The sequence below is a fragment of the Pinus tabuliformis genome, chromosome 6 (genome assembly GCF_031772625.1).
Source record: "Pinus tabuliformis cultivar Carrire ecotype Pingquan chromosome 6, CPIR1, whole genome shotgun sequence".
Classification (NCBI taxonomy): domain Eukaryota; kingdom Viridiplantae; phylum Streptophyta; class Pinopsida; order Pinales; family Pinaceae; genus Pinus; species Pinus tabuliformis.
This window is the reverse complement of record NC_142292.1, coordinates 101572602-101584750: the sequence shown is the minus strand read 5'-3', so window position 1 is coordinate 101584750 and position 12149 is coordinate 101572602. Positions and strand designations below refer to the sequence as shown.

General features: G+C 38.4%; 1 protein-coding gene across 3 annotated transcripts in view; it reads right to left on the bottom strand.

Moving 5' to 3' along the window:
• The window catches only part of LOC149257456 (FAD/NAD(P)-binding oxidoreductase family protein), a 398477-nt gene that overhangs the window by 253169 nt on the left and 133159 nt on the right, over positions 1 to 12149 (bottom strand). For all 3 annotated transcript variants that reach the window (XM_089414323.1, XM_089414320.1, XM_089414317.1), the window contains exon 6: positions 8679 to 8729. In XM_089414323.1, the coding sequence (XP_089270449.1) occupies positions 8679 to 8729 (51 nt within the window). The remainder of the gene's footprint in view (positions 1 to 8678; positions 8730 to 12149) is intronic.

Below are 12149 nucleotides of genomic sequence, written 5' to 3'. Positions count from 1 at the left end.
GCAGAGTTAGCAGCAGCGCAGATTCTTCAGTGACAGTGCAGATGCTAGTAGCAGTCAGAGACTCGGGAGACAGATGCATCATACTGAACATAAATGATTTAGTATTTTGGATGCTTCTTAGTTGCAGTAATTGTAGTTGCAGCAGCAATAGATGAGAGGGAGTTGCAGTGCTGGCAGCAGTATGGCAGTGTCATCAGCAACACAGATGCAACATCAAAGTTGTGTAGTGGTTGGTAGGCAATATGACCAAACATCAGCAGCGTGACAGGAGGTGATACAGAGAGGGTGTTGTGGCAAGATGTGCAACACTAGAGAGAACAGAGTCCTTGCTAAGAGGGGGTGTCAGATTTTGTAGCATCGGATGTATTCTAGACACGAAATTTAGTGGAGAGGCTAGAATACATGAGATCTCCAACACCCATAAATCATTTTTGGAATTCCACCTAAAGACGACTTAATTAGATTATTAACCAATTTTTTATTGTTTCCTAGGTCTAAACTTAGGAAAACTAGTTAATTAATCATAATTAATTAAGTCAAGGTGAGAATTCTCTAGAAACTCACACGGATCGATCTAGAAATTATTTGAGCCATCGATTAAGATTTAATCTTGGTCGTTGGAATCCCAACAAGAAGATATAAGAAGGGATCGATGTGGTGATGGAGAATACACTACAGACACTTGGAGAATTCGGTTTTCCATAGTAGCAGTAGTCAGTTGTCATAAAGTTCGAGCTTCAATGAAGAAGCAGAGGCAGTGAGGGGCAGGGACAATGAGGCTAGAGGAAGTTTTCCATATCAAGCAAGTACATTTGCCGAGAGGCCGAGATTTCTCCAGGAGGCTACGCAGAGGCAATGTAAAGCCTCAAGAAGGCAATTCGATTTTGCTGAAGAGGGCAGATGTTTTCAGTCCCACAAGTCAGAAAGGAGTCCCAAAGTGTTGGAGAGACGTTTTCCCAACCATCAACAGGTAGGACGACTAGCTTAACAGACATTCGGGAAGCAGTTGCAACAGGCAACATCAGGTTGATGCAGAGCCTGCGCAGGCCCAGTTGGATGGCTTGCTTTTCAAAGGCAATCTAGTGTGGGAAATTGTCCGAAGTGAGGGTAAATTGCCTCTAGATATTTTTGCCAGTATTCTCTCTACAGGATAGCCAAATTTCAGTATCCAGATTATTGTACTCAAAATTTCTCATTATTGCATAATAATAAAAACCTCATCTGCTACATCATTTTTCCCAAGTTGGGTTTTCCAGGGACAATTGTCCAAAAATAACGGTGTCATTTTTATTGTGTGCTAGTATTTTCTTGGTTTCTAGCGTTATTATTTCCGCAGCATTTTATTTGTGAAGGTTGCAGTGTGATTTATTCGGTGTTTGTCGTAGCAAATAAATTGTGAAATTTGTTGGACACCTAATCCTTAATGGGTTAGTGTGGAAGCCGAATAGACAAAAAGAAGTCCAAGAGACCTTGGAATGTGAAACCCAACGGTCAATCAATGTACTATAAATGTATATCAGTTGTTAATAAAAGATTTATTCTCATGTTTTATCCTTTAGATTCCTTTGCGGCCCATGTTTGTTTAACATGGTATCAGAGCGGGCGAATTCTGACCCTGCTCCAATTTGAGCCTTGGTTTTGTCAGTTTTTCTCTATTGGCTCTATCCTACTTGCCAGAACTTGAGTGCTCTAATTGCCTGCATGACCTAACGCTCCACTAATTTGGCCTCTGTCAGAAACACATTTTCTCATTTTTGGGCATTCTCTGCGATTGTCAGCGCTCTTTCTTTCCAACGTCCACTGTACGTCTGGCCATTTCATTAATTATAATCTCTGTCTACTGCGCAGTCTGTCCACTGCCTCTCTGCATGTCTTCTACGCATAATCATCGTGGTCCACTGCCTCTTTGCGTGCCTACTGCGCAGTCTATCCACTGTTTTCTTGCTGCCTAAATTCAGAAACCATTACTGCGTGGTGGGACAGTTGGCTGCATGGTTTTCCACTGTTGATCTTGACTGCCTGTCTTCCTCACCTGGACAGCAAACTCAAATGCTCTCCTGCTCCGTTGAAGCCATTTCATAATCCATTCATAATCCTATCTGCGTGAAGCCATCTCCGTTGAAACCAGAACTATCGCAGCATATATTTGATTGATCGCTGCCCCAATCCGCCGAACGGTCTCTTGTTGCGTGGCCCCAAGAGCCATCTGCGTGATAGTTCGTTCCTGCATGGAAGGGCACCAGTCCTGCGCACAAATTTAAGTCAAACCACATCCAACAGCAATTTACACGTCGTTGCTGCGAATTATTTCCTCTACCATTACAGACAGACACGCGAACCTGTATCACTAACCTCTCTGCATGGTTTTCTCTGTGACGGACATGGAGACCAGAGAGAGAAAGCACTCGAGATCGATTCCCGCGGTGGAGATGAAGAATGGCAGATAAATGTCAATTCGGGCATCAGGGGATCTTGCATCTTGAACGTTGCTCCGGTTATTGAGTTGGCATATCCGTTGAAGAAAATTAGTGCTGTGTGAAGGACCACTATAAGCTCAGTGTTGGAAGGCTGTTGGTATCACGCTGTTGGAACGCTGTTGAAAATAACTGTGAGAAGTAAATAAGCGCGTGGATTGTTGCCATGAATGTAGCAAACACCTATGAGAAATAGTTAAGCACGTTGTTGAAGTGAAACGTTGCCCTAACTGATTAAATTACGTTCAATACGCTCAAAATATATTTCTGACTTTTGGTTGGGAAAGTACCTAATATTTTCATGACAAAAACGACTTCTTCAACCCACAAATCCACTGCCTTTGTGATTTGGCTATACGATTGAAGTTTTTGGCTATAAGCCGATGTTAGTTAACGTTGTTCATGGCATTGTATTAACGTTGTTCATGGTATTGTATTAACGCTGGTATCAAACTGGATGTATTCATCTCAGCACTCACTCTCAGGTTAAGGGTGTTTTAGAAAACTTTTTCACCTGACGAACAGACCTTTATCTTATCAAATTAGACACATCCAAGCTTGGGGAGGGTTTGATCTACGAATCTGCTGATGTTCTAAAATTTCTTTCCTCATTTTTATGGTCCTTCGGGCAACTTTACCCCTCTGACTATAAACCCAATTATTGAAGCCAGCAAGTTGGAACTAGTGGATGGTAACTTTGTTTTGCCTTTCTGATCAGTTCAGCTCTGAGTTCAATTGCATAAATGTTACGCTTTTTTCCTTTCTTTGTGGGAACAAATAGAGTTTTGTTGCTTGTAAAAGCAGTAATTATGGTCATTGAATAATTTTGGCACAAAACCCAATTTGTAAACATTATATATGGAGTTTTAATTTGTCCCAGTTTACTTTACCCTCACTTGTCATAAGTTATGTGCAAGGTCAACATCGTATGCCCATGGATGGGTGGAATTTACAGTGTATCTTTTGTTTGAAGTTAATTTTGTTAACTTCATTGTGATACAAGTCAATGATAGATATGAGTACAGAGGAAATCCCAAATTCTTTGCTTACAGCAAAAAAAAAAGAGTGAGTCTATGTGTTGACTGTGGGAAGTGTGACTTACTGCTGGTGTGATATTAGTCAAGGGGATTATTGATAAAGGGACATGGACTTGTCCTATAGTGAATCATGAACTAGTTGCAACATAGCACCTCCGGTAGCAACGTACATCACTACAAATATCTTCATAAAGTTGAAGTGGACTATTGTTTTCATGCAAATCTAGTATCTCAAATATTGAAGTGGGCTATTGTTTTCTTTGAAGAAAGTGGCAAGATCAGAAAATATTGATTAGTACCCTAGTCAAAGTATTTATATATAAGCATTTAAGTCCTGTTCATGACATGGTGCTATAGTTGTTGAAGTTTTGATAGCCATCATTTTTGCTTTGAAAGTGAAGGAGTATTTGAAAGATCCAAGCAATTTTGCAGTTGTTGCTGCCCCAGTGTGGCATTGTACTTAAAACTCACTATAATTTTTGTCTACATATATATGCATTGATTCCTTGATTCCACTGTTGCATAAGAGTTTGGTGGGTTGCATAAAGGCTGTGATTGTTTTGACAAATAAAAGTAATATTTTGTGGAGAAAAGTTTAGTCGGTTGTATTGTCAGAACATATTGTTGGTCATGAGTAAACTCTTATTTATGTAATGGATTGTAATTGGTGCTTGCTGGTTGCACACTGATCATTTGCTGCACATTTATAAAGGATATTGCTGTGTACTGTGAGTGGGTATTACTTTTCTGCATTGAGTAGTAGTTGTGTTAAGGTGTAATTCTGACATTGAAAAAAAAAATGGCCAGAATCAATGAAGTATTAGAGTTCCTCAAAACTCTCATATTGTCTACTACTCATGATACATTAAAAATCAGCAAAGTTTCTCTCACAAACATTTAGGTCTGTCTACAAAATGCACAAGAGAAAATTGATTTTTTGCAGCTCGAATCTCAGCTACAGCAAGAAGAATTAAAACAGAGGAGTCATTCTGAACATGTTTCTGTTCAGAACATTGAGATTGAAACCCATCAGAAGCAAGTCAATAATGTTATAGTTGGTTCAGATTTAGTACCCAATAAAGCAGCAGTTGTACATGCAGATGCAAAAACTCAGTCTGCACTTTCCAAGCACATCATTAGACCTTGGGAACAGCGTGTCCACAACAAGCACATAACCGGTCTTGGATATGAGAAGGACTTGTCCTTTCATATTCCAGACTACTCAAAGCCCATTCAGTTTCAGAGTGTTAGATTCCTACATGACAGTTCACCTCCAGCTGTTCCAAATTCTGCCCCTCTTCCACAAAAACAACAACAACAACAGATTGTGAAATGCCAACACTATGACCGAGTTGGCCATCTGAAAGATCATTGTTTTGATCTTCATCCATGTAAGCACTATCATAAAACCACCCATTCTTCACACAGATGCTTCAGAAACAAACATCCTGCAAGAACAAAAACTCATCTTGGATGGATCGCTTCTTGGCAATGGGCATCAACAGGCAAGTAGATATTCCAATCACATGTCAGAACTTCTTCCAGAGTATTGAACGGTCTTGCAGTTGAGTTTTCTCCATCATCTCACCTTGTATCTAACAAGGGGGGAAATGATGGTCATCTACAAGCTTCAAAGCCACATCAAGCGAGCCTGAGCCACAACCTTCCACACCAGTTTCAGAGTTGTAGCCAAAAACAAAGATGCCCCTAAGCATGCCTTCAATTGGTAATCTGGGGCACTTCCTCTAGCAGAAGACTTCAGCTTCTTGCCAGTTTTGGAAGAATTCCAAGAATAGAGTTGAGAACACTTCCTCTAGCAGAAGACTTCAACTTCTTGCCAGTTTCGGAAGAGTTCCAGGGATTGCATTAAGCATTCCAAAGTTGTTGGTCATCCTTAAACCATAACAGGTTGAGACTTCCCTTTTCAGGTTGAAGTTCTCCCTTTCATTCGAGGTGAGACCTCCCTTTCATGGTTGAAGGTTTCCCTCTTCAAAACAATAGGAGCACTTCCTCTAGCAGAAGACTTCAGCTTCTTGCCAGTTTTGGAAGAGTTTCGGGAACTGCACTAAGCGTTCTAGTGTTGGTGGTCATCCTTAAACCACTGCCCTTTATACCAACATTTCAAAGAGCACATTCAGCCTAGTGTTGCCATGCATTTTTTGCACATTTTGTATTACAGCTCTCTTCTTGGACTCATACATAACCCTTTGGATTAAGGGGGGGAATGTTGGACACCTAATCCTCAATGGGTTAGTGTGGAAGCCGAATAGACAAAAAGAAGTCCAAGAGACCTAGGGATGTGAAACCCAATGGTCAAACAATTTACTATAAATGTATATCAGTTGTTAATAAAAGATGTATTCTCATGTTTTATCCTTCAAATTCCTTTGCGGCCCATGTGTGTTTAACAAAATTAATTAACAATTAGAAGAATAATTTCCAATTGTTGCAATAGGATTTCAATTTTGAAATTTTTACAGTTGTCATGTGACATTAGCACCATGTATTGTGGATTTTTTTCATTTATGGGCTCTTTTTAGCCTTTTTGTGAGAAATTGACCTAACTTAGAATTGTACAAAATAGGAGGTCAAATTCCTTCATTGGATCATCACAACACATTCATTTCTCTTGTATTTGATTCTCTTGAGCTAGTGCTAAAGTGACTAGGCCCCGAGTTTATCTTCTTGTAGATTAAGCTCTTCTCAACGACTTTCTTGGTGAATCTTGGATCTCGCATGCATTGTAAGTTGGTTTAATTGCTATACTTGGATATTTTCACAAGAATTGTTGCTACTCTTCTTAAATAGGTTAATTTGACATTTGTATGCATGACCCTTGTTAAATTTGTCCTCAATTTCTAAAGATTTGAGGAGGGCAGGTTAATTCTTCTCCCTTGAATTTTTTGAGAATTAAGAATCCTAATTTAAACTATAGGGCAAGTAGGTTCATTTTCCCTAGTGAGTTGGAATTACGTTTTCCCTTTTGGACTACCCTAGGTTTTGGTTTGAACTTTGAATCCCAGACTCCATTGCCCTAGGTGGAGAAGGTACTAGTCTTCCTTCATCTAGTGGATAGGTTTTTAATTTTATGTTAATTTTGCAAAACCCTAGTTTGATTAAAATTCTCTTTTTATTTAATTGCCTTGGTATTGGCGATAATTTTCACCTAAAACAGTTATATTGGTTTAAAAATGCTCTTTGATGAATTTCCTATAGTGTAGAATTATTTTAAAGTGCATTAGAGAAGCATATTGATTGTTTTTCATGCAATCTTCTACAATTCATTAGGGCTGACCATTGACATTAACATTTGAATTGCATTTGTTGGCTAATTGAACCGTGGAAAGTTGTCCAATTTTATTTCCTAGGTTGCTAATTTTCTAATCTTGTAATCCATGTTCTTTTCATGCAAATTGAATGATTAGTTTTGCTGTTGTTATAAGGTATTGTTTGCTGTCCAAAACTGCGGATTTTTTCGTAACTAAAGCAGCATTGTGTCTAGTAAGTTTTGGGTGTGTTTCAAGACTCTATTTGAGACTCCCTTGGTTTAGACAGCCTTAGGATTGACCCATAGGCCCTGTGAACCCTATTGTTTGATCTTCACTCAAACTCCGCCTTACACTAAACTTTACAAAGTTGAGTTGGTGGTTTTAGTTTGTAGGACCCTTAGGGGGTTCTTAGCTTTAAGTCTTTTAGGTTTATTTAATCCTGAAGTCCTGCCAAGAAGCCTCCCTTGTGGTGGTTGGTTATTACCACTAAAATAGAAGAGGGGTAGTTGCTGAGGTGACAATGATGACACCCCTGTCTTGTTGCACAAGTTCCATGCATGTTGAGGCTTTACACCAGGGTGCAATATTTTGCAGTAACAGGGATCTAAGGACATTTGTACTTGTGTGCAATTGTGCATAATTCCTTGGATGCTTATGTTGTTCTGTGTCTAGTCTTTTGGCACTGAATTTTACTGTGGTAAAGTTAAATAAAAAGAAGCACACAATAAAATGCCCATGCTCATGAAGGATAATGGTGTATTATCAGAAAGAACCATAATGCTCAATTGCAACTAGGAATCAAAAGCATGTAATGAAAGAACAAAGTGTTGTTTGTTCCTCTAGTCTTTTGAAGCAAAACTATAAATATTGAAGGATAAATCATTGAATCTGAGCATTAAATTGCATATAAAGGGTAGATTTGAAAACCCTTTCAAGTCATTAAAGTGTTTTACATAGTCAAGTGTGAAAATTGTCAAAAAAAAAGAGACCTACCGGAAATTGAATGAGGAGGTCAAGTGAGTCATCACATTGTAAAAGTCACAAGTTGGGGTGCATTTTCGATGGTATCCAACACCCTTAGCTTGTAAGTAAAACCAAGCAGAGTGATACAAATGAAACAAGCAGAAGCAAGACAAAATATGGTGGGAAAAATTTAAGCCATCTTCTACTCACTTTGTGTATTGATCTCATGATATCAATTTATAATACATGAAATTGACCACTTCTAGATCTAGATCTCATTGACAACTCATCAATGGATCATGACAACACCTCATCAATAGATAAAGTACAATTCATATCACTGTTTTTTCAAAGTTTGTGATTGTATAGGTACTCACACAATTTCTGCACACTATTTTCCTGCGAATGGATGTAAAACTTTAACAATTTAGCTATCCCTAAAGATTGAGGACTATCCATTGTACAAAAAATGCATGATTGCAGCATTATGCTCCCATAACTCATTCAGTATATACACATTACACATTAACCACTATAACCATCTATTTCCTTTTTGCACTTGTGCTCCATATGAATCTATACACTAACATTAATGAAGCTAGTCACTGAATCTGTAAACCAAAGATTTGTATAGTAATGGGCTAAGTAGTAGAAGTGCCAATGCATGGATCTTTACTTATACAAACTATCTGCCACATGTTGCCTAACAGGAATCAATGAAAGTGTAGTCAACATGCTCAAGATTGAAGGACCAGCCTATATTGAGAATATTTTAATATATGCAAAGTTATTTGTTTATTTTAGCAATAGTCTGTGCACTTATAAATGAACCTGGCAGACTTATATTAAAAAGGGTAATATTCTTTCCCCTTTGCTTGTCCTTATAATAAACACAAAAAATTGCCATAATGAGTAGAAGAAAACAAGATAATTACCATAGTGCCAATAACTGCATCTGTTGCAAGAGTTGCCTTCAAGACTTCTGACTGCGAAATAATTGGGTAAGATTAGTTTTCTGCATGAATTTAGTTCTCCTTTGGAAATTAGAAATTGAATGCCCAACATGATACATACAATACTGCTTTTTCAGTCATATTAAGACTAAACTTCCACCAGCTGAATCCATAATCTTCTATGACTAGAAAAAAGGAAGCACGCATATGACAAATACAAGTGATATAACACAAGATAATTTTATTTATGTCCAAAGAATGACCACCCTTAATTAAAAAAACGTTCAACCAAAAGAGAAACTGATAAAAAAATGCATTGTCTTGGGATTTTTGGGTCAGACATAGAGATGACCCACATGCAGATGAGTATACCTATGGTTAATAGATAATATAAGATAAGGTAATTTGTTAATGTCCAATAAATGACCACAAAAGTAGGTTAGTGGGACTAAAAAGGTACACCCAATGTAAATACAATGTGGGAGAGTGAAAGGACTTCTAAATCAATGCTGAATGCCGAAACATAAAGAACTAAGCCTAGATGTCTATAGCCAAAAGAAGATACAAGTACAAACAAGCCTCAAAGCTAAACATATGACAGGACATCAAGGCATGCTGGAGCTGGAGTTGGCTGCCGAGGACAACGGAGGGGACCACACAGCAAGATACATATCAAATTGTCAAAATTAGTGAATGGATCAATGCATTGGCAGATGACGTTATCCAGAGAGTGGTTGGGGGAGCACAAGAATGAGTAAGACAGGCTCTCCTAATATCCAAGGCCATGGGAAAGAAACTCCTGATGGAAGATTAGTTGCATCAGCAAACTTAAGAAGTGGTGCACTAGGCAGGGAACATTACAGTCCTCCCCGCCCAGCTGTTGCTTGTCCTCAAGCAACTGTAATGCCGGATGTTGTAGTACCTGCTCTCCCTCCCATGTGGCATCCTTCTCTAGCAAATCCTTCCACCTGACAAGAAATTCCCTAATGACCCTGTTCCAGAGCTTACTCTCTCTCACCTCGAAAATGGCTACTAGAATTAAAACTAAGCACCTCATCATCCATAGGTGGTAACTCCGTGGCAACAATGACCTGCAGTCCCAAGGCCTTTTTCAAGCAAGACACATGGAACACATTGTGCACTTTGCTCCCAGGTGGGAGCTCCAGCTCATACGCTACCTCTCTAACTTGCATGGTCGCCCTGTAAGGCCCATACAAATGTAGCTTGCGCTTTTCATCTCCCTTCTACTTCAACGTAGACTACCTGTACAGTTGGAGTCTCAAAAAGACGAAGTCCCTAACCTCAAAGTGCCTTTCAACTCTGCCCCGATCTGCGTACAACTTATGTTGATTTTGTGTGGTCTGCAATTTATCATTGAGAGTTATAAGGATGTCCTGGCTGTTAGACTCTCTCATAAAACAATAATAAATCCAAAAATAAATAAATAAATTAAATATTCCAAGTTAGGAATTTGTGCCTAACTCTTGGGTTGTTCCTCTAATATAGGAGTTAGTTTAGGTAACTCCTATATTGGTGTGTCTGGTGAGAAATTATCTCAACCAAAGGAGAAATTATCTCAACCAAAGATGTCCAAGATAGCACGCACTATCTTGAGACCAATATCTCTCATCTATTTATTTGTAACACTATTTCAATTATTGTGTGTAATGTGTAATGAGAGAAGCATGAGGCTTCAGCCTTTTTCCGCCATATTGTGTCTCTGGTGTTTATGTGTGTTTTTTCTGTAATCTGTCTGAGTTAATTTCTCTTTTTCAGTATGTGGTATCAGAGCTATGGTAATGTTGCAGTTGATTTGAGAAGATTTGAGAAGGAGATTCCAGCAGTTGATTTGAGGAGAAGATTCCAGCTCTACAGGTTTTTAAAAAAAAACTCTTTTGATTTGATGAATTGAATAACTGGTATGAAATTTCCCAGTTTTGTGATTTCAGATTTTAATCTGCAAATTGATTATGATTTTTTGATGCTGGAACATACGCCCTGCCTGGATTTAATGCAAAGTGGGATGGAATTTTTTTATTATTATGTGTAATAATGAAAGCGTTGTTGGCCAAAATTCATTAACGCTGACAATCAGCATCTAGTTGATTTTCTGGATGTAGTTGCAAGGCACCTAAGATTCAGAGACTAATGATTCAAGTAATTCTACAAAGGAAGCACAGTAGAAATGCAAAACGCCGAAGCGTGCAGCTGCCACAGAAACGCATTTCAATCTAATTCGTAAGCGGCGGATTGGTTTCTGCAGATGTTTCGTACAAAATGCATTAAGAGTAGTGCATAGACACGGCCGAAGGTGCGGAAGATCCGTAATTTGAAGCTACAACAAATTCCCGTAACAGATCCCTGTACGCTTAAATTTAAGATCAGAAGAACGCCGTGGAGAAACAAGCTTCTTTGGAGAAACACGCTTCCCCCTCTCTTCATCTGCAGGAAGGGCAAGAGTAATTTATATGTTGAATGTCGGCTCCAGCAAGTGATTTAAGAAGTGTGTGAAAAAGTGCATTTTCATAAACGTGAATTCAAGTGTGGAAAGAGTGCATTTCCAAAACGTGAATTCAAGTGATTTTCAAGTGATTCATCGTGACTTCATAAAGTGATTTCAAGTGAATTCATAAAGTGAATTCAAATGATTTAATAATTATTTTTAATGGGAAGTAGGTAAAGGTTTTTGTAAAGAGTGTTTATAAAAAGGAGAATTTTTAATTCCTTATGTAATGGAGTGATAAGTTTAAAATTTTTCGCCAACTTGTTGAAAATGAAGTCAAAGAAAAGATAGGTACTCTCAGGACAGATAATGGGGGAGAATTCACTTCAAATGAATTCAAAACTTATTGCAGTGAAAATGGCATAAGAAGACATCTCACTAATGTTTACACTCCACAGCAAAATGGAGTAGTCGAAAGAATGAATCGCACTTTGTTAGGAATGGCGAGATCCATGTTAACATTCAAGAGGTTAAGTCCAACATATTGGGCAGAAGCAATCCATACAGCTGTCTACTTAAGAAACAGATCTCCAACTGCTTCTTTAGACGGAATCACACCTTTTGAAGCATGGTTTGGTTTCAAACCACGAGTTAAACATCTTAGAGTTTTTGGGTCAGTGTGTTATGCCTTAGTTCCGAAAGAAAAACGAACTAAGCTTGACTCAAGAAGTTTAAAATGCACTATGATTGGATATTCTGATGAGAAGAAAGGGTATCGTCTTTTGACCAATGGAAAATTCATTGTGAGCAGGGATGTCATTTTTGATGAAACAGAGAGTAAGAGTGCTGAAGAAATTGAAAATCTTCTTCACAAATTAGAAACTAAGGGAAGTAAAAGAAATGGACAAATGAAAAGTCAACCAACTTCACCAAATTGGTATGAACTTGATTTTCCTTCCTCTGAAGATGAGTCATCTACATCCACACCAGCAACAGGGTCTTCAAGCAGT